The sequence below is a fragment of the Vanellus vanellus genome, assembly GCF_965231255.1.
Source record: "Vanellus vanellus genome assembly, chromosome: 4".
Taxonomy (NCBI): domain Eukaryota; kingdom Metazoa; phylum Chordata; class Aves; order Charadriiformes; family Charadriidae; genus Vanellus; species Vanellus vanellus.
In genome coordinates, this window is record NC_138909.1 from 74,555,880 (window position 1) to 74,583,152 (window position 27,273).

Here is a 27,273-nt window from a genome sequence, read left to right on the forward strand (position 1 = left end):
GGGCTAGGACTCCACGGTCAAGGTACGGTGTACTTCACACCTTGCTCTATTCCCCACGCATTTGACACTACCGGCTTCGTTATTTGTAAAAATCCTGTGGGATGATTGGGTCTGCTGTACTTTTACACTCTTGGGGTACCCTCAAAACAAAGACATATCCTGCTGCGCTCCTTTTGTGCCAAAGCCCATGTGTTTCAAAGAACCCCTAATACATCTTCAAAAATGCAGTGGTTCTTGAGAATTTCATCCTAACAACAAAAAGTGAAAAGTATGTTCCTAGTTTTGATGAGAAACTAAGTATTCCTACTTGGTTCCTCAGGAATTCCTTTGGGAATCTGACGAGGGGCACAAGCGTGGCAAAAAAACCTCTGAGAACGGATGGAGTTTAACTTTGCTTCAACTATGAGAAAATTCATTTTGAAAACTTATGTATTGGAACTGGAACAGGATACTTGGGTTGCAGCGCATCTTCAGAGAGAACATCTTTAAGGATTTGTTAAAAGTGCTTTGTATTTTGGTATAGCACATCCATAATTCATTTAATTCAGTCAGGTTTCTGGAAGTGAGTCAGATGATGATTCCATTATTTTCAGCACAAACAGCCTCTGAAGTGTCATCATCGGTATTATCAACAGAAGTGCTCATAAACTGATGCCACTGTTTTCCCACATCTCTTGGAAGTGATATGGCATTTTGAAACCATAATACCTTCAGCCATGGCTACAGCTATAGCCCAGGTCTCTGACACACCACGAATTTACCAAAAGCCATTCCTGGTGTCGACATGCCTTTTAATTGAGGGGAAGCCTTTCCGAAGCACAGTCTACTGCAGATGTGGATTGTGAGGATGTTATTGTGTAAAGGCTGCTGAGAAAATCTTCAGAGATAGGAATGGGGGTAGCAGTGAAGGAAACTCAATTATTCATACTGTGTTATGACTTAAAAGGATTCCAATCTTTCTGAAAGTAGAACACGGATGAGAGTGAAAAAAGGGGTGGAAAAGGATATCTGTGATATGGTCTGTCAAAGTCACAGCTGGGAGGATTTGAAAGGACTGTAGGCTCCAAATGAGTAAAATAAGAGACCTTTCAGAAAGTTCAAATAGCCTAGAAATCACCTCAAATTCTATTTAAAGTCGCCTGTAAAAGAAACTAGGTTACTATAATGTGTGAATATGTTTTTTCCAATGTACTTTAGCCTACATATACATTTAAGCAAAATTCTTAAAATATTTTTGCTAGTTATTGGACATGTGGCTACCAAGTTCTGAAATATCCAGCGTATCTGCAAAACATTTTGAGGGGACACAGTAGAGAGAAGCCTTGGGTTAATTCACCGAGGGGTTTCTTGTGAATGTTTCATGTGTTCTGACAGTTTGGAATATGCTTGTTTTGGTAGCAAGCTAATAAGAAAACAAAAATGGACAAAAGCTTTCAAATGTGTTTGGCTTCAGCTCTATGAAACAAAAATGTGTGATGCCATGTAATGAGGAGGTGCCTAAACTGAAAGCCGTTGGCGTATGGGAAAACATCAGTGAGAGATGTTTATGTGGTCCTAACCTGCCTTCGGTACCATTGTGGGCACTTGTCAAAGATAGGGTTGGACTTCCAGTGGTGATATGCTTATGATTGCAGGTCACATGAAGCTCCCAAGCTGTTTCACATGACCTTTAAATGACCTGAAGCTTTAAACGAAATTTTAACAAGTCTGGTCACCCTAGCCATAAACCCAAACCTGCACGTAGCCACAAGCTGGTGTGCAGTGTATCTCAGGCAGGAGATTCATTGGATTAGTCTGCAGGCAGGAGGTGAGACTAGATCACTAAAGGCAGGCTCAGCTCCGTAGCAGGATGGGGAAGCCCTTCACCATCAGGCCAGAGCTTCTCTGCTGCTGGTGAGCTGAAGTTTTGGGGTCTGAACTACTAGCAAAGCCTGTTCAGTTCAAAAGCTGTGGGTTGGATGTTCCTGGCTTAAATATTAACAGACTCATTAGTAAGGTCAAGAACGACTTGCAAACAAGTCACTGAACTCTTTGGTGCCTACTAATTAGTTGTAACAAACAATGGGGATAAACACGAGCTGTCTAATTTTAAGTATGAGGAAGCCAACCTACCGAAGTAGAAGGGGCGAATGGTGTCATATGCGCGGTGAATAGCTGTGAGACAAAGCCACAAGTCTCTGAGCCACAGTATTGCCAGAAGAATGTTTGAGAGATGATCCTCTCTGGAGCACAATATGACCTGGATTACACATCCTCAACACATCTCCCAGCTCAAAGGTAAATAGTAAACTACGAATTCCCACTGGCCTTCTGCACCTGCAGCAGTTTCTTCAGATATGGAAGGAGGGGTTGGCATGTGCCAGGCTGTCAAATTTTGCGTGTTCCCCTCAGTTTTGGTTGTGTTGTGAACACAGCCTTTTTTTTTTCCCTATTGCTGAATGCAATGCTGGAGCTTTCAATCCAAACAGACCTACGTGGTTGTACGGAAAAGCCAGCTTGCACTCGGCTGCGTGTCAAACCCCTCATTTTGCAAGCCAGCCCCGTTAGCAATTCGTCTCCGTTTAAGGGACATTTCTCAAACTGTGGTTCATGGGCTGATTCCTGGACGGCCGAGGAAGGCAGATATATTCCAGTGCCACACAATTTTACCACAGCTCTGTGTACAGGCTGAGTCGTGACGATTCGGTATAGCAACTTTCTTAGAAAAGAGTTTAAAAATATGCTTTTATGGTTCCTCTAATAAAAGGTTTCTAAAAGAAGGTGTGTTACCTCTAGCAGCCAAAGGCAATCAAGATGTGGTTTTTATTTAAAAAAAAATCTAAAATAGAATATAGCATCAGTTAAACGTTCCCCCTCTTTGATAGCTAGAAGTGCTATGAAATATTGACTGGCTTTTTGATTGATTATGTGTTGGTTTGTTTCAAATGAAGCATGTTGTTCAAATATTAATTTGGGGTAAAAAATAGTTTTTCAGTTAGTCTGTGCTTGCATGGAGGATGCAATGATATAGGGAGCTGTGTGTTTTCTCTCCAAAAGCTTGGATGATTTATTTAGTGAATGCAAATGTATTTTAAATATAAACTGGAGGTTTATATTTAAACTGGAGGTTGTGGGTGGGCTTTTTTTCTAGTATTTTCAGGTTACATGTAAGAAATTTTGTTATAAAAGTCAAGAATAGCCTATCATTTAATCAGCTATAAATGTTAACATAACCCTATATAGCTTGCTTTCTTGGTAAGAAAAGATTATCATTTTTACTTAAATAGATTATTTCCATACCCCAGGAAAAAAAAAAAAAAAAAGAGATAAAAATGTAACAAATACATTCCAAACATTGTATTTCAAGGAATGGATATAAATTTTTATCACTTTATAAACAATTAGCACATTTTAGAAGGGAGAACTAGATTATATTCTGATTTTCTTTAATATGTGAGGCTTTAACCTTTCTCAGTGTTTTTCTTATCCCTCTGTCTGGAAGTATCATCTTCATTGATGTAGCTGAAGTATTTGTTTGTAATTTTTTTATCACACTAGAAGGTTGTGTTGGTTAGATTGGTATAAAAAGTATTTTTTTTTTTTCTCCAGATCGTTTGTTTACTGAAGCTGTAAATGGGTTCCATAGAATTGCCAATCGGCTATTAAAAGGAGACCTCTCAGTTCAATTTTCTTCTGCTGCAGTTTTTGTCGTGTTTGTATTTTACTGGCTTTCCACTCACCTTAAAATATTCTGGGCGAGACAAAACGTAACTTTCAAACTCAAATATTTTCACCCCAAATGACCCCAAACCCCAAAGTAACAACCCACAAACCGTTGTTGGTGAGTTTTTTTTTAATTCTCAGTTTTCTTGATGAGCCTTTAATATCTCCAGTAAATTAAACCACTTTTTGTTTAATCCTTTTGCCTGTGGATTTAGAGCAGCCAAATAACTGGGTCGTTCGTGACGCGCTCTCCTCCTCGGCATCGGTAGCTGGTTTAACAGTAACACGCGGGCATCTCTCGCTGTTTGCTGCTAATCAAACCCTCATGGGATGGTGTAATAAGCTTCATATCACTTTGGGGGTTTGAAGACAACGTTTTATTGTCGGTGTGATCGCACTCGTGGTGATAGGAACAGCTAAGCGGTCAGCTGAAGGAGGTAGCTCCTCACAAGTAGGTTACTAGAGTGTATCGCCTCTTTTTGTGCTATAGCGGTGCCTTTGCTTGGGACCTGCTGTCTTTCTTCTGTGCCTTGGCCTGACTGAGCACGACCGCAGGCTTTCTGAAACATGCAGTCTGCTAATGGATGCTGCATCATCATCATCATCATCTACCCTGTACCCTAACCGTAACATTTAGGTTTGAGGCTTCTGAGGAAAATCGACTGAGCTTCTCAACATGCCTCTTAAAAACACCCTACTCTATGTTCTTCTCAGGAAGGAAACTGTATGTGGAGAAATAATGTGTTGATAACAGAAAACATTTGGATACCTCTCTTCTGAGAATGTTCAGAGCTTTTATGCAGAAGGCAATGGGGAGGGAAAATCTATACTGCAGAGCAGCTACCATATGAAAGGTCACTCTCATAAATTAATTCTTGTGCTTATTTACTTTTTAACTTTTTTTTTTTTTTTTTTCAGGTCTTCCCATTATTCTATGGGCAGTCGAGCTTTTTCCCATGACAGTATTTTTATACCTGATGGGAGAACCGAGAGCGAACAGGCCATCCAAGCAATGTCACAGGAGAACGTTTTAGGAAAAGTCAAAACTCTTCAGGTAAGAAATTGTAAGTGGGAAAAAATATTGAAAATGTGGTAGAAAATGATCTCCAGAATGTGTTAGGTGTGGATAAAGGTGGGTTGCTTTTGCAATATCCTTGAGGCCGTTTCTCAGCCATGTAAGTTGTCTGACCAAAACCCATGTAAATAATTCAGATAATCTAGAGAAGGTCTAGGTTTTGGTCTTGAAAGGTACAGCAGTGATGCTGCAAGCAACTCTGCAGAAGTGTCTGCTTCTTGCTGAACTCATTTGAATTGAACTTATGGTTTTGGCATGTCCTGCTCTGTATGCCAGACACCTACAGCTGTGGTACTGAGTGAAAAAATGAGGGTGGTGTTGGTGACAGTGAATGGCATGCAGAGGGAGACTTCTTTACAAAGCTGATTTAATTATCCTTTTGTATGTATTGCATTTCTTTTTCTCCTTTTTCTCCCTGTCCTTTCAATGATTCTCCTGAAAGGTGGATAAGTTTATCTCTCTGAAGCAAATGCACATAAGTAACTACTTAAAAATCACATTTGGGCATTTACTTCTAAAGAGCTTTACATGACCTGCTTTTCCTTCCAGAACTCTGTCCCATTAGTGCTCTAACTAATTCTTTTGCTTTATTTCTTGTACATCTGTAGATTCCCAGCTCTGTGCCTACATAGACCTTGAAAGAGCTGTCCTTCAGAAGCACGTTTCAGTTTATTGCTCGGGATGCTGACATGTCCTGTCAAAATGCTGATAAATTTTTAATGCTGTGTATGCACCGTTACCCTGTAGCTGACTAGTAAAATACCATTGATTTCTTTTACCTCCAAAGTCTACCCTCAGTCCCTCTATTCTGGTGAGTGAGACATCGTGCGTGGTAGACAGATCTGACCTTCAGGATGAAATTGTTCCTTTGTCCTGCCCAGTGCCGTCAGCAGACAGAGCACCTGAACGGTGTTGGCTCTGCTGACTGTGGATGAGCTTTGAAGTTGAAACCACACTAGGACAGCTCCAATTTCTCTGTGCTGTTTTTTCAGCTTAAATTTCCCTGGGTCAGGTAGATTCAATGCATGCTACTTTCCAGGCTACAAACCATTGTATTTTAAATGACTGCTGACTCTGGGCAAAGACATGAGATAGGTGGACCCGTCTTGCAGAAAGCTTGGCTATTGTCTTGACTTTAGTACATTAGTTTTTCTCTGAACACCTTTTCACTTTGTCAGAGCGGTCTCTCCCATTTCCAAACTCACCTTAAGATTCCCAATGGAAATTATTGCCTTCACTAAACTCGGAGACATGATAAAAAGTACAATTACTGCAGTTGCTAACAACCATCTTCACTAAGCAAATGGCAACTCAAGAAAATTAAAGCAAGAATAGTCACTCTTGAAAGTCACAAAATAATTAGCCAGTGACACGCTCTTGCTCGTGTGAACTTTTCATAAGCCTTCTTTTGGGGTGGTAACTTGCATGTATTTTAAGGGGGAGTGTTGTTTCAACTGCTTGATGTCAGAAGTGTGCTTACCTTTTTATTTAAAATTGAAGGACAGTAGTTCATTTTTATCGCTTTGATATAGCTGCAGCCCAGCCTGTCACAACATCCCCGATTCAGCTGTTCCCACTCTACTGATGATGGCGATATCCAGAGCAACCCATTCAATCAGAAAGAAAATGCATAATAGATTGTAAATGACACTCTTAAGTACTTATGTATTTACACAGAAGTTATATATTCATCTAAATGTCCATGGGTGCTTTCGGTAACCCCATGGAAAGGCTCCTTATAACATCCCCAGGGATCACCTCTTGTGTCTGTGAAACCTGCTGCCCAGCACAAAACTGTCCCCATTTCCCTAGCCATGATTTCTGCAACTGTTCCCTGATTCTTAGGACAAGATCATGCCAAAATCCCATTGCACGTTTTTAGGTTGACCTCAGAGTTGAGTCCCAGGTCTGACCAGTTATTTGGACTATCACTCCCATCTGAAGGTTTTACACACTCCATACCCCATCCTTTTTTTTTCCTGCTGTACTATTCTAAAAGGAGAATGTGTTTGCTGCATGATTTTGCAGTCAGAGAAAACACTGACAGTGGGTCTCCGTTATCAGAAGCTTGCAGCTACTTTGAAGTCCCTTTCTTCAAGCTCGCTCCCACTGGGCACATCTGTATTTCTTCAAGTTGTGGAACAAGAGGAGACAGTCATCTCTTCTGAAGGGCGTTCCACTCCTTAAAACCAATTCTGCAGCCAGGTCCCAGTGAAGTCATTGCTACGTCACCAACGTTAATTACTGTGGTTTTGCCCAGGCTTGTATGTCACGGTGGAAGCGCAGCATTTCCAGTTTCTATTTGTCTGGCAAGATGCTCCTGAGTAAAGAAGTGTTGCCAGGATTCAGTGCCCTGTGCTGACTCTGAACTCACTGCATTCCAAATAGAGATCAAAAGGTCTACAGATTTTAACCTTTTTCAGGATTTTTTGGGGGTACGGCGAACATTTCTAGAAAACTTAAATCTTTTTTGGAAGAGGCACCGTTCTTACAAGCCCAACTGATAGCACAGTGAAAAGGGGTTTGAAATCAGACTAGAAATGCAAGCCATTTAATATCAATGGTGCTGGATCTCGTTCTGCTGACCACCAAAGTGTTTCCCCCTTCTCACCTTGCTGACTTTGGAGCGTTGATGAACCCACAAAAATGTTGTGCTATGGTGCAACGCTCCGTAGCAGTCTGGGCAGCGTACGCACTGGTTCAGCTTCCTACCGTAGGAATTCTCTTGTTCCGATTATGTGCGCAAGGTAAATTAGTTCTTTATGGAATAGCTCTCATTTCTTTTTATTGATTTTCAGATTGGCAGCATTCATCTTATCAGGCTTTCTATAAACGGCTTTGGTCATGTTCAAAGGTTTTAGCGTGTGCTACAAGTCAGGCTGAGAAAAGCCTCTCTTCTTGTTAACCTCCAATAGCCTTTGTGTACCCTGAAGTTATTTTGTGTTGGCTGAAGCCATCTGCTGTTGTAAAAGCAGTCTTTTCCTTGTCCTTTGGATCTGCTGAGATTGATCATTACCTAGTTTTTAAGATCCAGTGTAGGAAACCAGCCTGAACGTGCTCCCACAAAGAGATGGTACCCAGGCACTGGTGCTCTTAATGCTGAACTCGTTTAGTTACTTGGGATCTGGTGCTTTATTTTTCGTACAGGACTGTGAATGAGACACAAGGAATGTTTAAAATCTAGATCTAGCAGCGTGTCAAAACAAACCTAAAAGAAAGGAGGGAGCTTGAAAGGGATCCTTCCCTTTCATGAGTTTGTGGGATATTTTTTTTCTTGCATCAAAGTGCGTCAGATCCACTTGCTCGCATTCTGCAGCTGTGACTCTTCTTCCTACCACTGACACTTGCCAGAAATGGTCAGCAAATGAACAGAAGACAGTTTTTGTTTCAGACCCACAAAACCAGTAGCAAGTAAAAGGGAAACTTGTTTTGAGCGTTAGTATCTTGATGCGTCTAAGCTGTCATCTCCCTTTTGCTGTGACAAAACTGTGGTGGGGCACTGCTGCCGCCTCTGGAGGCAGGAGGACAGCTTGTTCTCCACCCGTTGCCTTCACTGAAAGTATCTCAGATCATCTGTCATCCACGAGGCTGTGGCAGTCCGCTGCAAGAAGTATTAAAGGTTGACTATGGCACACGGCTTATTGCATTTAGGAACTACTGGGCTACGTGTTTTCTTTTTCATGTGGCCACGTGGTTTAAAACAAACAAACCCTCTGCTCTGTAAATTTGTGAAACACTCATTTATTACACAGATATTAATTATGATAGAACATGATTTGTGAATCCAGACTTCTTGGTCAAATTCTAGAAATCCATTTTTTAAATTCACGTCTCCCCGGCTTTGTGATGATGAATGTCCCCCATCATTTTCTTCCTGTCAGACCTAATGACTGTTCAGTTTTGGATCCCATTTCTTTTAGTCATTAACATATCTTAGCTAATGATCTGGCCGGTGTTTCCCCTACTGTGCATTGCACATCTGTATGCGACCAGCCATTCCCATTGCTGTTTCTGTCTGATATTGCCCAGATCTCAACAAGGCTACAAAGTTGTTTGCTACACCTCAAAGCTATTATCTTTTCACTTGATGTTCTGCATTTTATAGAATTGGGAGTGAATTTTCACTGTATTATTGCCCAGCTTTGTATTTCTTACAATTCATTTCTTTGTTGCCAATATTCTCTAGTACCACTACAGCCTAATTGTTTTATTCACATTTGACAATTATTTTCACTGAATCTATCATTTTTTCTTAATCATTCTAGCAGTTCTGGGGCAGACCCCTTTTTCCCATGATCATATTAAATAAGTATCTTCAGACTTTTCCAGAAAGTCTTGCTCTTAACACATGAGCATCTGTAAGTGGTCCAATGCCACCGTATACCGAAATCTTCATTTGCTGCAAACACGTCTCTGGAGATCCATGTATTCTTCTCCACCATTATTCTGTTTTGGACCTTATCAAAATCTTCCTTGAAATGCAATGCCCCAAACCACATGCTGCTGCTCAGAGTGGAATAGTTCCCTCCCTGCATCTTGTATCCGAAACCCCTGTGGTAATACTTCTTCTTTTCCTCCTTTTCAGTAGGTTTACATGTTAATTTTACAGCTAGTTTGCTTTCGAAAGCCTCCAGCTATACCAATATAACTTCTCACACAATGCTTTCCAGTTTATTCTCTCTCTTTGATTAAAAAAAAAAAAAAATTGCTTGTGTGGGGTGTTTTGCTTGTTTAGATATGCTGCAGATTTTCTCATTAGGTAAACTGTCTTTTCAGCCTAGCAAAGCAATGGTCAGAGAGAGAATATGATAGAGATGCATGAAAATGTGAGTGGAATCGAGAAAATGAATAGAGGACAATTCTTCAGTCTCTCACAGCATGAGAACCCATGAGCATCAGTTGAAACTAGTAACACTTTCAAAATAAAACAAGCATTTCTTTATGCGTAGTTGGACTGTAGAGCTCATTGTCATACAGCACGGTTATTAATGAAATATTTGTAAAAGTTCAAAGAGCAATGAAATAAATTCATAAAAGTTCCCAACTGGCTATTGACTCCAAAAGACTTCAGATGCCACAAATCATTGGAGCATTTACAAGGAAAATCTCAGTACGGGCTTGTCCTGTTCTTAGATATTCCCTTAGTTTGTTGTGTCACTGTGAGAGACTGTACAGGACAAAGTGGAATTTCAACAATATGGCTCTTCTTAGGACAAGTATTGTTGATTAAGTCATTATTTCACAATTATATATAACTAGAAAACATGATTTAATGTATTTATGTATCTGGGCATTGCAAACAGATGTGAAAAATAGGTATTTGAGTTGAAGGCAAAATATGACCAGCATTTCTTGTAAGACTTGTTTGAGTGGAATCAGCTGAAATAGTACACTCTGTTTTAATGATTTTTAACTGAACAGAGTAAGCACCTCAGCGGATCTGGTTTTGGATTCACGCCAGGCACGGAGCCGTAAGAATGATATGGTTCCAGAGGGCTGAGTCCAACACGCATGCACACAGGCATGTACACGGAAGAGGAGCCAAATTGGAGTGAAAGAGGAGATGTACAGCCCGATCTGGGCTCTCTGCCGGTTAATATGGAAAGTTTGTTCTGTGGCATTCCCTATGCAAACACAAAGAGTGCTTTGAAAGTCTAAGCTTTTCAATTTGCCGCAGGTGCCAACCAATACAGAGCAATTTAACTTAGGGGGTTTATTGCTGAAGTTATTAAGGGTAAGCTGGTGTAAAGATGTCAGTTAAACAGTATAACATTTTAGCAAATTACTTTGCATGAAACAAAAGTGGGCCTGTGGCCTGGTCCAGTTACGGAGGAAGACTTTAAAAATTGGATGAGTGCAAACTTTTAATTTATTTTTTTTCTAAATTCCCACTATTTCTTTGCCTTTATTAGATATGCAGCCCTGCCCCTCACCTCACGCTGAATGGCACCAACAGCCACCCGGGTTGGGTGGGAATCAGCAAACTCTCACGCACCTCTTGAATCTCATAGAAGAAAATTCAGGGATGAGGCAAACCTGGTCTGGAGCACAGCTTGAGGATCCCGTTCTGAACCTCCCCTGTGCGTGTGTGGTCCCTCCAGCTGCTGTTTCATGGTCTAATTGTCATACGTAATAGCCGTGCTGGTGGTTCTCTGCCCAGAGAAGTTGTTCAGGCCCTGACCCTGGAGGTGATCAAGGCCAGGCTGGACGTGGCCTTGGGCAACCTGGTCTAGTGGGAGGTGTCCCTGCCTGTGGCAGGGGGGTTGGAACTCAATGATCTTCGAGGTCCTTTCCAACTTAAACCATTCTATGATTCTATGGTTTGGTGCTGAGAAGGGTTTGTAAGTCCTGTGGGAACACCTGTCCACTGGCTGCAGACGGAGGGACTGGGAAAGGCCATTGGATTTGATAAGGCTGGAAGTGGAAGGTGCAGGCAGGAAACTTTCATCTCTTTCCTTCTGCTTCTAGCTGGCAGCTAGATTTTGGATTTCTGGCTGTAAAATTGCAAGCCTTCTTGCACAAAACCAAAAGACACCGGGTTCCTTTAACCCAATATGCATCTATGGAGATTTACAGAAGGATATTGAAACACACTGTGCATGACTGTGCAGAGGTAGAAGAACTTCTAATGACCAAAGTTACAAATTATCCTCCTCAGGGAACCATCATCCATGTGCTGTCAGCACAGGGAATTCTCAATTACAGAGGATTTATAGTTTTGTGTTCAGAAATACATGTCTAACTGAAACTTCTGAGAAATTTAAAGCAGATGCTCCTTTTCAGGGAATTTGGCCTCTTCTCAATGGCCTTGCAGCTTAAATTGATGTATCTCTCCATCTCTAAGTTGGACTGTGTGTGTTCTTCCAAGTAAAAATTGTGGGGTTTTTCTTTTCTTTCAGGGATGGTGCATTTTTAGAGTTTTTTATGATTGATCAGGTAGAGAATGTATCTCTATAAATTTTTTTGAGAGAGGATAATTGCATTGTAGTTACAGTATAAGCACATTTTAAAAAATAACAAGGAGCAGGTTTTTACATTTCTCTTTGAAAACAGTAATAAATTTGCTTAGTGGTAAAAATAAGCTATTTGAGGTTTTGATATTTGACATTCAGCATCAGCTTTGGAAATTAGAATGCACTGAAAGAAATTGGCCAATGGAAAACTACTAGTAGCGTTTGTTTAAGCTTTTTTTTTTTTAATTCAATAAATAAATAAGGAATGTAAGAGCTACTAGAGTTTCTTCTTCAATATTCAAGCTAATTTATGCAAGTCTGAGCAAATAAACTTTTAAAACTTTTAAGTCATTTAAAAAAAATGCCTGTGTACAGTCTATAAATAATGAGGATACTGTATATCCTGGAAATATAAGGAAAATAACATTTTAAACTTTTATATATACAAATATGCATTTTTACAGCAGAGCCCTCAAGCATCCTTGATGACAATTAAAAAGGCCGTTCTTTTTAAAGCACAGGCCATTCTCCACAATAGCGCCATCACCACACCACCCTCACCATGCGTTGCACACAGTAGATCAAGAACTTGATCAGAAGATCAAGAGAGTAACACACCATCCCTTCCTTCACAATCCATTGCAAGCTGTACGGACATGTGGGCATTTTCTTGTCATGGAACAGATGCCCAAATCCTTAGTTTCTTGGGTAGTTGCTTGGGTAATGCTGACAGTTCCATTTTTCTGCCTGGGAGAACTATTTCTGTAGGAATATGGCTTTTGTAAGAAGAAAGGAGCAGTCTCAACTAAGAAAACACGTAATCAAATTAAGAAGCCGTTCTGAAGTAATTTTCTATTAGCATCAAGGGCCCTGCAGGAATGGAGCAGAATTACCTCCGTGACGCTATCTAATAAAGACCTGTTTGCTCTCTCCAGCTCCCATTTACGCAGTGGAAACATATAAGATTTCAAGTGAGAGTGGCACTGCTAACACGAAGGCTTGGGAGAACTTGGTGAAGCCCTTGCCTTTAGACTATGGGTGCATTGCCAACAATCTAGGCGGGAATAAAACTCTGCCGTTCAAAGCTGCCCACTATGCCAAAATGATGTACCACATGAATATCATTACTTTCTGCCAAAATCCAAATGGGCATAAATAATGCATAACTCAGTGAAGAGACTGAAAAAAACTTCTAATTTAATAACCTGAATATGAGGTGTCTCTGCATGTACTTTTTGTCTTAATAGTTCAATACAGAAATCTGGCAATGTTTTGGGGTAATATGGATTAACTTTATGTAAGGGTCTAGTCCAGTGGGCAACGACGGCAAGCAAGACTGATCTGACCTCAATCTTTTCAGAGGTCCACCCCCTGCTACTAAAGCATATCTTCCCTTGCCAACTGCTCACCTAAGCCATGCTATTGATTCTGTGCTATAGGAAAGAAAAAAAAAATCTTTCTTTACATGTTAAGTACTCCAATTTTCTGCAGTTCCCAGGGGAAAATTTGTGTCAGGGTTCCATCTGTGTATCACTGAACAGAAGATGAACAGCTGAATTGCGTATTGCTGAGCTGTAGAAGTTCATAGTAATAAAAGACAGAAATGGGAGGTCTCCTTTGGAGAATTTTATGAGCTTGAAAGAGAGTAAAGCAGGAAAATAGCTCCATGGTTCCTTCCTTCCTAACTGAGAATGATTCCCTGAAATATTTCAGGAAGAAAATCTCTCAATAAATGTTCCTTACTCTGTTTACTCCTTCTAGAGAATTTCTTCTCGCTCTTTTGCAAAAAGTTCACTTTCAAAGGCTGTGTGGTATGTGTTCTGCAGTACCCAGGACTGTAATTTCTCCAATTCACCCTACCAGAGGACAGATATTATCTACTTATTTTACTCATCTTACGCTTGATATAATTCCAGATTACTTTTTCTTAACCCTTGAGAGAAGATTACTTCAACAAGAGAAATAAATGCTGGGAAAGCTCTTTTATCCATTCATCTACTGCACGTCCCCTGCATAAACTTCTTTGCGCAAAAGCGGTGATGTGGCAGTGCACGTGGGCATGAGCAGACATGAGTTTGTGCGCTGTTCCTACGAGATCAAGCATCTAAAAGAAGCTGGGTTTCCCCTCCTGTGAGAATCTGCCTCCTCTGAGGCAGGGTTATACCAAACCCTTAACATTTAGAACTCACGCCTAAACCTTATAATAAGGGTATCTTTAAGAACTACAAATGCATGAGATGCCAGGTTTGAGGGCTGAAGAAGAAAAAGGTTGCCTTTTGGGGCTGTTTAACTTCTCAGTGTACACTTGGCTCGTGACCTTATTTCTTTGCAGCAGTAAGGCTTCATAATTACCTTGTATAAACAAAGGCTTAACCTAGGCTATAGATTAAAAAAGGAGAAGGAGAGTTTCAGAGTTCACAAGAACTTTTCAAAAGTTGGCAATGCTGGTGAGAACTCAAGTTGATCATAAAAAATCAGAAGCCATGCAGGAAAGTCCTGACCTCGGTCACTTTGCAGGGGGAAAGAAGATGGGGTGGCCACTGTGTTGCAGCAATGTGAGCCTCAAGTTGATCTTTTTGTTCAGAGTCAGAGGTTGCCCTGATTGTTTCTGTGGAGCTTTCACGCGGAGAAGGGGTGTGTGCTAGACTTGGCTTGTTTTGCTCATAAAATAAATACCGTTTTTTTCTTTTTTTGTTTTTCAGCAACAGTTGGCCAAGAATATAAAATTTGGGCAGCCTCCACAAATGACAGTCTCTGTGAGGACAATGGGGGACGCAAATGCTAGTATAGAAGAGGACGTGTTGCTCAGTAGCCCCATGGAGATTGAGACTCAGCAGGACACAGCGATCTCAGACAGTGGTAATAAAGTAAGTGCTTTAAATCGACGTATTCATGGCATTATAGCAGTGTTAAGACAGTAAAGTTCACTGAGGCTTAGCAGATGTCTCCAGTGAGGCATAGCTGAGCTCAGCGGGCTGTTTCATGTGGGTGGGATCTCTCAGTTCGTGCTTCTTGGACCGGCGAGAAGCGTGTGCTCTTGGCATCCTGAGCCGGGTCCCACAGAATTACCGGTTTGAATGTCTGCTCTGAACTTCCAGCAAAGCAGACGTCACTCGCAGTGTAGCTAGAAGACAGGAAATTTTTCTGAGACAAAATTTTTCTGAGACAGAAAATGTTTTGAAATATGGACTTCCCAGCATGGAAAGTTGTGCACAGGATCAAATGGCAAAAAGGAAAATAATTCCAAAATGAGAGGGGTCTGGAGCCTAAATCCGTAAAATCCCAGGTCTTTGGGTAAATATTCATATTTCTCATGGACAGAAACTGAAGGCAAAGAAGGGAGAGAAACATTTTCAGAATGCTCCATAGATCCAAATGTCCAGTCTGATTGAAATAATTATTCAAATCACCCATGAAGATTTTGATGCTGGGAACTGTAGACATTCAGGTGTCCTGAAAGGGCTTGTTCGCGCACTGAAGAAACATGGAGAGTTGATGGCAGCTCCCTGGAAATCCTCTAAGGCGAGACCAGTTCCGTGTGTTTCTGTAATGGCTGAAGGGAGCGTGGAGAACAGAGGGACATCCTTCCCTGCCTGGAAGAGGCTGACTTTGTGCCTGGGAACCCTTGGGGAAGGCACACAGCAACCCACCATGTGCATAGAATTGTAGAATACAATCATGGAATTGTCTAGGTCAGAAGGGAATTTTAAGATCATCGAGTCCAACCAACCTAATATTGCCAAAACCACCGCTCAACCATGTCCCTCAGCACTACGTCTACCTGGTTTTTAAATACCTCCAGGGATGGCAACTCCACCACTTCCCTGGGCAGCCTGTGCCAATACTTCACAACCTTTTCAGGGAAGAACTTTTTCCTAATATCCATCCTAAACCTCCCCCAGTGTAACTTGAGGCCGTTTCCTCTTGTCCTATCGCTTATTACTAGCAAGAAGAGGCCAACCCCCCACCTCGCTACACCCTCCTTTCAGGTAGTTGTAGAGAGTGATAAGGTCTCCCCTCAACCTCCTTTTCTCCAGACTAAACAACCCCAGTTCCCTCAGCCACTCCTCATAAGACTTGTCCTCCAGAACCCTCACCAGATTTGTTGCCCTTCTCTGGACACGCTCCAACACCTCAATGCCCTTCTTGTAGTGAGGGGCCCAAAACTGACCACAGTACTCAAGGTGGGGCCTCACCAGTGCCCAGTACAGTGGGACAATCACTGCCCTAGTCCTGCTTACCACACTATTCCTGATACAGGCCAGGATGATGTTGGCCTTCTTGGCCATCTGGGCACACTGCTGGCTCATATTCAGCCAGTTGTTAACCAACACCCCCAGGTCCTTCTCCACCAGGCAGCTTTCCAGCCACCTCATGCAGCCCTCAAGATCCTGGATGGACATAAGTGCCCGGGGCTCAGCTGGTGTTTGCCAGCTCTAGTGCTAGCTGTGTGAAAGGCAAAGGAAGTCATTGTCCTCCTCAGCTTTTGCCTATATTCAGCCAAACACACAGAAGGGAGATTTATGGCTGAGGTGACCCAAATTCTTCATCAGTCTTTAAGGGGCAATACAGGTCCGTTGTGACCACATTCTTCATGGCTGTGGTTGGATCTGTCAGGGAGCCGGGCATTTGGGTGGGACCTGTGCACTCACGCCTCTCCCTCTGCAGTCTGGAAGGATAAAAATGCGGTCAAAGTATGGTACATTTCTTCTGCTTCACAAATACTCCCTTCTGAAGCAATCAGTTAAGATGGATCAAGAGGATCCTGTGCACACAAAAAGCGCAGTGGGATTGCAGACAGGGTTTGGCTATGCACCCTGATAAGAGGTGAGACTGTGTTTGATACCAACACACATTCTCCACAGACAGCTTTCTTGCTGGGCCCTGCAGGAGACCCAAGTGTCACCTAGTGACCTCCAGCTTTGAGGAGAAAATAATTCAAGCGCTAAAAAAACACCAGAGTATTTTTGTGTAATAAGGCGGGAGAGAGTCAGTCCTCACCACCTCTAAACTTTTAAATATTATGTTTTGAAAATAAAATTAATGCCCCTTTGCATAGTTCTTTTTCCAAAGCATCCCTACTCAGAGGAGATTGCAGACACCAGCAAACCAACGCCACCAGCGTGGGGTCAGCCAGTGCACTCGGCACTTTCGTCCTCTCTTACTGTGCGCAACTCACCACTGCTTTATCAGAGATTTCTGGCGCACGGCAGCTTGCCTGGTTTCTGCTCCTGTCTCTGCTGTTGGCCTTGTAACTCCTCTGCGTGTTTATCTGCGTAGGTCCTGAGGGGGAGACAGGGTGGCTTCGGTCAGGAGTTGGTGGCCAGGACCACCTGGCCACTTTAGCTGCTGCTTTACTTCAAACAAGTTTCCTGTGACTTTTGGTTTTCCCGACCAAGTAACTTGGATCAATGGAAGAGTTCTGGGTTTCTTTTAGCGTCTATTTGTAAAGCTGATTTTTTAGGCTTTGTACGTTAGTCATGGGCACCCTGGTGTAGTGGGATCCCAACATTCATTAGGTTATGAAGTAGTACTGTGATATAATTATTAAAACCAACGTTTCTGGGTGTGATGAAGGCTGCTTCAAGCTTCGTGCCTTAAAAATCCCTTCCTGTGAGATGGTTTGGAGAGGGACGGTGGCTAAGGAGTCCGAGTGACCGACGGGCTCCGATTGCTCTGGGGGAGCCGGTTTGCTTCGTAGGAAGGGGGGTCTCCAAGAACCTGGCGTTGAAACTCTTTGCAGCAGAGCTGATGCCTGATCAGGGTCCTGTATTTTGTCCTTAGGTGTAGGTCGGGAGAAAATAAAGTTATTAAGAGCTGATTGAAAACCTTCAAAGCTGTGCTTTTCCTATTGATTTGGAACCTGATTGTCTTGTTAAGGACGCCTGAGTGTTTTGCCTTTTGTAATGTCTTGTAGCAGCAACTGTTTTTGTATAGACAGCAGTGATTCAAGGAGCAGCAAAGAGAAAATCATAGCATTTAGGATCAGGAGTTGTTTATCCATCAATCCTGCAGTGACAGGAAACGGTGTAAAAATCCTACTCCAACTTGCACGATTTCACAAGTCCTCTGAACTGTATTTATTAGATCCTTTACGTTTTAATATCTAGCTGTGGTGATCTTCTTGTTTTCTAGTCCACTGACACTCCAGGTTTGTTGAGAACGATGAATTTGCCTGGAACAGGACATGAAGTGGAAGAAAAGGTAACAAAACTTTTGCACTTGGTTTGCATCGAGTTAATTTCTAATTTCACTTATTAGAAGCCTGACAGTCAGTTTCCACTTTAATACACATTGCATTGTTTCATGATCATCCAAGATTTTCTGAAGGTTGTGCCGTTTGGGGGGTGGTAAATAAGCAATAACTAAGACTGAGAAGTCTGTAAGAGCTGATTGGAGGTAACAACAGAAGTCGGTCTCTGCCAGTCTTGCAGCATTCCTGCATTTGATGTATTAATCATAGAACCATAATTTTCATAAGTACTTCTTCCACTTTGTTATGCCTACATGTAATTCAATAAGCGTATGCAAAATGTTCCATCAGCTTTTAAGTAATTGGTTCCCTAATTAGCATATGTTTAACCTCGGAAGATTACAGAGCTGTCTCGAAAACAATATGTATGGGATTTTCTTGCCTTACAGAAGATGTTTTCTCCCTTGGTTTTTTTTCTGTCTTCTTTTTCCACTTGGATTGTGCCAAACACCAGTCTGAGGATGATGGCTCAGTGACTTACGGGAGAGACTGATTACAGGCTCACTCTTACGTGTCTAGACATACAGTGCCGCTGTATTTATTCATGAGAGGAGTCTTGCTAAATCACTTTGTATTTGCACTTTATGAACCCAAATATTTGAAAAGCGAGAGAAAAAAGCACCAAACAAAGCCAGTATTGTCTTATTTTATTTTTTTGCTGTTCTTTGGTGCGAGCTTGGACAACCCCACATGAGTGCGGAGAGAGGGTTCTCCTCGGGCACTGTGCCAGTCTGAGATCCAATACCATAGTCATCTCCCATGCAGATAGTACAGCTCTGTAGCTGTTCTGGTATAATGCTGAGATAAGTCAATCTGATTTGCTCTTGCCTAAAGTGTATAATCTAAATTATTTAAAGATGTAGATATTTTTTCCACAGTAAGCAAACTTTAAAATGTCCCGGTGTTTGATGTTGCTTAAAACTCTGCCTCTGCCCTTCCCATTCCCAACAACTTCTGAGGGGAGCTAAACTGCGAAAAACCTTCAGTTAGAACAGTCTAAGTAATTTTTAAGTGAAAAGTATAAAACCACTGGAAATAGGAAAATATCACAGCTGTAACTTTCATGTCCAAAGTTCTTGATTTGTATAATGGAAGAACAAGGTTTGAAATCTTTTCTCCTAATAACTCCTTTGAATTCAAAACTGCAAAGGCTTTTTGTGTGCGTGTGTGTGTACTATTTATTTATTTAAATGGAACAAATAATAATAGCTTCTTGCGTTTGTGATACAAACAGGTCACTCCAGTCAAATCATCTCGGCCAAAAAGACAATTTTCCTGTTCTGGCACAATTGAAACAATCAATTTGGACGCAGTTCCCCAGGCAGTTGCTCGTCTAGACAACAGTGCAGCTAAACACAAGTTGTCAGTGAAGCCAAAAAAGCAGAGGATGTCAAGAAAGCACAAGCGATTAACAAAGGTATTGAATCACTGGTCAAATAGTGAGAGGAGGGGGATTGCTTTTGAAGCTGGGTGCAAAATAACCGTAACTGAGTGCACCAGGAGTAGCTATAGACAGCGGACTGTCTTAAGATGTGATTAACACTGTTAGACATAGCTATTGAAAGCTGCTTCGACAAATCTTGTGCCTTCAGGGCCAAACAAAATGCACGCTGCTTTCATTTTGTCTTGAAATCAAGATAGAGACCTAAAGATGAAACCCTAGCTGGAGAGAAGATGCCAAGAAGTTTTAATATGGCCAGTTCAGACAAATGCTACTTACACCTGAGGTGCTTCCACTAGGATTTTACATTGGGAGAGCTTTCTGATTCTCGTTTTTCTAGTAAAAACTGTAGGCCATAAAGGTCTGCAGGATATCTGCCACTGTTAATGTTGCCTTGGTATAGACAATCAGACAGTGCAAAATTTGGTTGGGAAAAAAAAAATACATTCTCTAAAACTGGCATGGGCTCTGACAGCAATAATATCATTGTCTTATAAAAAAGAATAAAATTTAAGCAACACAGCTCTTGCTTCAGCTGGAGTGAATTATCAGATCCTCGCTTTGTACACTTATTGCACGGCTATTCTGCTTTTCACCAGTGCTTGTAAACAGGACAGGACTATTCAGCTAATACAGGGTTCGGGAGAGGCCACTGTCCTTTCTTCCACACCATCGTTCCTGCATTTATCGCTCTTGCACTGAAGAAATTCAATTTAAACCTCTTGTTTATGCAGAATGTTTCACTGGAGCCAAACGATGGCTCAACAAATGATAGCTTAGACAGGGCATTAGCTGAGCTGTTTTCCTCACGGAAAGTGCTGGGAAGCACTCTTCGGGCGCAGCTCACCTTCAGACCACCCGGCTACAGAGACAAAGGAGTGAGCTGTGAAGAAAATCTGCGTTCGGTTTATTGCAGGCGTTGCACCCAGGCGGCAGGGCTGTGGGGTAAGCGCGGAGAACCCGTCAGCAGTTGGCACGTGCCTCGGGACAGCCCAGTATTGCTGGGGAGCGCCAGGTTCTCTGGCCACGCGTGGTCCCACGGTTCCTGCAATAGAACTGGAGCCTCAGCACAGCTAATGAGGAAGATACCCTGGCTCAGGATTTGTGAAAAGCAACCAAATTGTGTTTCTCTGAGCAATGTTCTTTCCCGGGTAGCGTTGCAGAGCTCTTTTCTGCAGGCAACAGCTTCTGTCTCTGCAAGTAACAGCCAGATTTGCCATGAAAGAACTGGCAAAACAATGCCCTTAAGCAGGTGCTAATTATTTCAGGCTTAAAGGATGGCGTTCTGAGTAGTAGAACGGGCATATGAAACTTGTGCTCTATTCCTTGAGCTTCTGTAAATTTGAAATGGCAGGTCTCCATCTGGATTATCTCATATACGCCAAATGGTGATTCAATATTTAGCATTATTCTGTTACCACTGTTGGGGTGTTTGCTCTCTTTTAAAGGCTATCATCCAAGTAGGTGAGAGGCACGGGATCTATGATGATGTGATCCATAAATTGGGGTGGGTGTATTGGCTCTGGATCTAAATCGTTGTTTAAAAAAAAAAAAAAAAAAGAAAAAAAAAAGTTGTTTTGCATTTGCAACTGATTGTTTGTTCGCTGTAAAGAATAACAAGCCAATAGGCAATATTCAGTAACTCCAAACTTGTCTCCCAATTTTAGGGATCACAAAGCTTAACAATAACAGAATTTGAGCCAGAGGACCTAGAAACTCAGCTGTATGGAGAGAGCTACCCAGGTTATAATGGCCACTTCATAGCAGACAAGCTAATCCAGAACAGAGATGAGCAGAAGCAGCTTCAACTGGCAGAGGAGAAAAGAATTGAAGATCACTGGGGGATCTTTGAAGCCGAAAGGATAAGGCAGATTGTAGAAATGGAAGAACAAAGAGAAATGGAAGAACAAAGGTGCCAAGAATCTGAGCAGATGCAGAAAGAGCAGGAGAGAAGGCATGAAGAAGAGAGGAGGCAGTATCCCCTTGAAAGACAGGCATCTTTGGAAATAGAAGAGGAACCATGCCATGAAGAGGAGAGAATACTGCTGGAGGATGAAAAGAGGAAAGAGCTGGAGGACCAGAGGTGCCAGGAACTGGAGAAGCAGAAGCAGAAGGAGCTGGAGGAGCAACAGGAGCTGCAGGAGCAGAAGCGCCAGGAACAAGAGGAGCGACAGAGACAAGAGCTGGAGGAGCAGAAGCGCCGGGAACAAGAGGAGCAAGAAAGACGAGAACTGGAGGAGCAGAAGCGCCAAGAACAAGAGGAGCAACAGAGACAAGAGCTGGAGAAGCAGAAGCACCAGGAACAGGAGGAGCAACAGAGACGAGAACTGGAGGAGCAGAAGCGCCGGGAACAAGAGGAGCAACAGAGACGAGAGCTGGAGGAGCAGAAGTACCGTGAACAGGAAGAGCAGAGACTTCAGGAGCTGGAGGAGCAGAAGAGGCAGGAGCTGGAGGAACAGAAGCGCCAGGAATGGGAAGAGCAGAGGTGCAAGGAGCTGGAGGAGAAACAGAGACGAGAGCTGGAGGAGCAGAAGAGGCTAGAGCTGGAAGAATTAAGGCAACATGAGATTGAAAAACAGTGTCAAGAGGAAGAAGAAAGAAATCGTCAGGAGGAACAAAAAGAACTCAAGGAACAAAATAAGGAAGAAAAACAGAGACAAAAGCTAGAAGAGAAAGAACTTCAAGAAACTGAAATAAAACTGGAGCAGGAGAAAGAAGCTGAGATCCTCAAACAACAGGAGAAAGAAGCTGAGCGCCTCAAACAACAGGAGGAACAAAGGCAGCATTTGAAGGAGAAAGGAGAAAAGACAGAGAAGGCACAAACTCAGCAAGTAATGGATAAGAAAAAGAGACGGGAAGAGCAGAGAAAACACAAGCTCACAAAACAAATGCACATGCAAAGTGCAGAGGGTGTGCAACAAGATGAACTGAAGCAGCAAAAGGAACAAAATGAACAAGAATGGAACAAGCTGGAAGAGCAGGAGGTAGACAGAGGACAAAATCTTCAGCAAAGCCAACAAGAAAAATCCTTGGAACTGCAACAGGACAAGGCTCAGTTGTGCTCTGGAGGGGCTGATAGGCATCCAACAGAGGAGAAGCTCCAAGAAGGATCAAGATCCCCAAAACTCAAACAGCCAGAAAAGGGGAATAAAACAGCAGAAGAAGTCCTAGCCGAGAAACTGAAGAGAGAAGTTGAAGCTCAGGAGCAAAAGCGAATAGGGGAAGAACTTAGGTGGCAAGAGGTCGATGAAAGACAGACCGCTTCCCGACCCTTCACATTTCAGGTGTCTTCTGGAGATAAGCAGATCATATTTCAGAAAGTAAATCTGAGTCCAGTCATGCCTGCCAAAGGAGCAGGACTCTCTTCTCCATCCGTCAAAGACTACAGGATGCACGCTTCCAGCCAGGGCTCGCATACACTCCCGTCATCTGTCTGTGTCCCCCACACAGCTATTTTGGTTACCGGAGCACAGCTGTGTGGCACAGCGGTGAACTTGAACCAGATAAAGGACACGGCTTGTAAATCGTTACTGGGCTTAACGGAGGAGAGAAAAAATGTGGATATTCCTTCACCGGAGAAGGCCCAGAAGAAACCCCAGGATCCCAAACCCAGCAGCAGTAAAATGAAATACGCACAAGAGGCGTTGAACAACCAGGCCGTACTTGCTGAGTGGGCTTCTATCCGCTCCAGGATCCTAAAGAACGCGGAAAACAGCAAATATAACGAGAGAGACCGAGTAAGCGCCTGCAGACACAGCGATGACTGGACACCCCGAGGACGGGGTGCTCCCCACGGCAACTTGAGGAAAACCCTCTCTGCAAATGCGAAGTTCTCGATAACACCAGCGTGGCAGAAATTTTCAGAAGCTTCAAGAACCAATTCAGATGCGGAGAATGTAAGTGCGGCAAAAGGCAATGAAACAGTGGCTGTGGGAAGAATCATTGGCACATCCACTGATCCGAAGGAAGATGTGGCTTCCGCTTTTAAGGATAACTTAGCTGAAAAGGCTAAGGAGAAAATGGAAACCCACAGTGAAATGACAGACAACACAGAAGGCTGTAAATTTGCAAAAGATCTTCCATCTTTCCTTGTTCCAAGTTTTCCTCATTCTCCGGGTAAAGAATTACCCCAGGCAGAACTTTCTGGTGCTCTGGAAAACCAGCAGAATAACGGCACAAAAAAAGCAGACAAACCAGCACCAAACGGAGAAGAAAATGTTTCTCCTTTTGGGATAAAGTTACGAAGGACGAACTACTCTCTACGTTTCCATTATGATCAACAGGCAGAGCAAAGGAAAAAGAAAAGGTACAGCGCAGGAGATAGTTTTGATGGTGTGCCTGACCCACTAGTTACAACAGAAGGTGAGAAAGAATCTGCTGTTTTTGCTCCACAAGAGAGTACATCCCCCGGCACGGGGAGAGCGAACGTCTCTGGTATTTTAAAAGACTCCAAAGACTCTTCAGTTACTGTGGTGGAGATCTCACAACCAGCGGGCACACCGGTGGTCCTACCAGCCACCGGCCAGAGTGCTTTACCCCCTCATGAGAAACCAGCCGGCAAGTCGCTGGTCCCACAGAAACCTGCCCTAGCTCCAAAGCCCGCCAGCCAGACGCCACCATCGTCTCCTCTCTCTAAAATGAACCGATCGAACCTAACTGATACGTTGGGGCAAAGGTTGGTTAAAGCTGAATCGGACGGTGGATGGAGAAAAGAAGACAGAGCCAATGCCGCGCACCCCACACCATCCAACCAGTACAAAAATGAAGAGGAAGAAATCAGAGAAAAGAAGTCGTTTTTCCCATCTCTAAGTATTCCATGGAGAGAAAAAAATGACAAAAAACCTGAGCCATTGAAGAAAGGTATGTTTTTTTCAAAGGTCATTTAGCTATTGTCTGCATTTTCTCAAATGGAGGTCCAGAGGAAGACATTTGGTCTTAAGCTATAATTTTTACCCGGCATGTTATTTGTGGAGTACCACTACTCTGCTCAGGGTTGCCTGAATGAATGGGACTTCCCATCCCCACAATTTAATTCAGAAACACACAAACTCAGTGTGACCTCCTTAAGAAAGTTAATTTCAAGGAGGTAACTGAAGTGTGTGCGTGTGTTTTCTTTGGTAGAGCTGTTACCTAGTTAGGTCAGAGGATGGACTCTGTACGTAGTAGATGTAGATGTAACGGAGCAGAAGGAGTAAATTTTATAATTTACATTATGTTGTTTCTATCTTTTAGGGGAATATTATCTAGCTTAAAAAACATTAAGATCTAGGTCCCCTTATAGTGCCTATCCTGGGCGAATTCTCTACCTAACCCAATACAGCTGGGCACAGGGCTCTGCATTTCAGAGGCACTCTTCAGTATCAGAAACAAGAACAGGTGCCATAGAGGCTCTTCAGAGGAGGGTTGAAGGCCCCTGTGTCCTGAAATAGCGTTCTGTACAAGAGGAGAAATTACCCTTTCAGTCTAAAGACACTCAAAAGAACAAGGCAGGAATTCAGCATTTAAGTGGGAAATCCCAATTTATTATTTTTTTTTTCCATTCTTGAATTTTGCAAGCATCAAGACACTTCCAAAACCATATCTCAGTGGAACTGCCACTTATGTTTTTTAAGTTTTTTAAATTTTTTTCCTTTCGCTTCCATTTTTAAATGAGGGTTTCTGGGAGCCGGTTGGAGGCACAGCTGCTGGCGTGGGAGCACAGGGCCCCGGGCTGGTTGGGGGTTTCTGTGCTCACCGAGCTCTGCGGGAGCATCTTTGCACCCCAGTGCTGCTCCCTGCCACTCACAGCTCTATACTGGGTGCTAACCCCAATTTCATGCAGGATACAGAAAGTCAAATCTTCAAGTGTTGATTTAAAAAAAAAAAAACAAAAACCAAAAACCAAAAACCACAGATTTTTTTTTTTTTTTTAAGAGGAGCTGCATTTACAGGAGTACCTAATTTCAGCCACCTTTATTTGGCTGAGGTTTGGACGCTATTCTTCCCTTAAATATGGCTGGAAAACCAGGGAACTGCAATACCTAGTGGTGTTTCATCCCTTTCATCAGGGGTATAAACAAGCGGTGCTTACCCCCAGGGTCTTCACAAAGTGGAGAAGTTGTACAGGTTTGCTTGAGACAAGAGATGGGCATTACTTAATCAATTCATGTTTTCATGTCTTCTTTCAGAAAAGCCCGTCCTCCAGAGCAGGCACTCTTTAGATGGCTCTAAACTGATGGAAAAAGTTGAAACTTCCCAACCACTTTGGATTACGTTAGCGCTGCAAAAGCAAAAGGGATTCCGTGAGCAGCAAGCTACGAGGGAAGAGAGGAGACAAGCCCGAGAGGCGAAGCAAGCGGAGAAGCTGGCTAAGGAAAATGTAAGCAACCTTCAGAAACCTGCCCGTTAGAAATACCGAGACCATAATTATAACTGTTAGCTAGTTTTATGATGTGAAAGGCATTTTAGGGTTTTTTTTTTTATGTTTGGTTTGTAAGATTTCATAAAAGCTAAAATGAAAGTGAGTAAAAAGTAGTCTGAAAGTCTGGAGTTCCCTTTTGCAAAAATACTGCGCAACAGGGTGACAATTGCAGTGTAAACTCCGATGCCTTAACACCGGGGGGTGGGTAATGGCAACCATAAGCACAACCACTGTGCAGGTGATGGGACGGAAAAATTGTATGCAACGTGGTTCTTTCAAAGCTTGAGTAAATAAGATGTTAATGCTTGGCGAACAACAGCTGAAATACTCATTTATAGGTGAATATAGGTGAGTATTAGTAAGTTTGAATTCGTTTTTATTGTAACACGAGTTGTTTGGATAAAATGTAGATGAATGAAAGAAATGAATTGTCACGTGAAACATCCAAACGCCTGAAGCAGGCACTGAATTCGACTACCACTTCTTTCCTGTTCCCCAAATAGCTATTTACTACCCATGGTTTTCTATTAGTAAGAAAACCCCTTCTACTTAGAGCACAGAAGCGATGCTACACAAGCAGTGGTGCTGTATGTAGATGCCACAGATGGTAAAAAGGGAGATTATGTGGATAACAAAGTATATTCTGGTGTTTGCCGTGAGACCCAAATTTCGGATGGACCCGTGCATAATTACAGACACTGGTAACCGGCAGCAAACAGCAGCGGGTGTGGAGGTGCCCACAGAGGCACACTGTGTCTCAGTGCTGCATTTAACAGGCAGGGCTGGCTCAAACCGGTCAATATCTTGACTAAAACGGCAACGTGGCAGATTTAATCTTGAGGTTTGGGGGTTTTTTTACAGTCCTTAATAACCGTTAGTTCTTTGCCGAAAAGGAAGGTTAAGGACAGGTGATGAACGAAAGCATCAAGCGCGACATCCCTTACTCGTAGCCGCTACATGACGGACTGCTGCTCACTTAGCAGTTTTCCTTCTCTGTTCCAGGCTGCTGTGAGCAATCAGCCCGACAACAAAAGCAGCAGCGGCAGCAAAACAAGCACGCTGCAGAAAGCTACAACGCAAGAAGGGGAGAAGAAGATCGAGACTGCCGTGTCAAGACTAGAAAGAAGGGAGCAGCTGAAAAAGTCGAACACCCTCCCAACCTCTGTGACAGGTACAGTGCGCGATCCAGATTTACTCTGGGAACAATGCACTTCAGGAATGGTGTTGCATGATTTTTGAGAAAATGAACAAATGATTTTTTTCCTCGTATATTACCCCTAGAATTACAAATGCGTTCTGCATTCTTGCAGCACCGAACAACACAACTTGTCCCCGTCTCATGTGCCGGCCATTATGCTGGAAGTGCATAATTTAAACGGGTTTTTACCAGGTTCCCCGGGTTATTAAGGGTGTAACGCTGCATTTCCTTAGAATTGCCTCAGTTCAAGT

General features: G+C 42.7%; 1 protein-coding gene across 1 annotated transcript in view; it reads left to right on the forward strand.

Annotated features, from left to right (window-relative positions):
* Window positions 1-27,273, forward strand: part of CRACD (capping protein inhibiting regulator of actin dynamics) — a gene marked incomplete at its 3' end in the record, with an annotated part of 75,048 nt that overhangs the window by 44,658 nt on the left and 3,117 nt on the right. Inside the window, exons 3-9 of the mRNA XM_082482829.1 lie at window positions 4,621-4,756; window positions 14,433-14,597; window positions 17,866-17,934; window positions 19,218-19,400; window positions 21,092-24,284; window positions 25,592-25,782; window positions 26,827-26,995. Coding sequence (XP_082338955.1) covers window positions 4,637-4,756; window positions 14,433-14,597; window positions 17,866-17,934; window positions 19,218-19,400; window positions 21,092-24,284; window positions 25,592-25,782; window positions 26,827-26,995 — 4,090 coding nt within the window. The 5' untranslated portion in view covers window positions 4,621-4,636. The remainder of the gene's footprint in view (window positions 1-4,620; window positions 4,757-14,432; window positions 14,598-17,865; window positions 17,935-19,217; window positions 19,401-21,091; window positions 24,285-25,591; window positions 25,783-26,826; window positions 26,996-27,273) is intronic.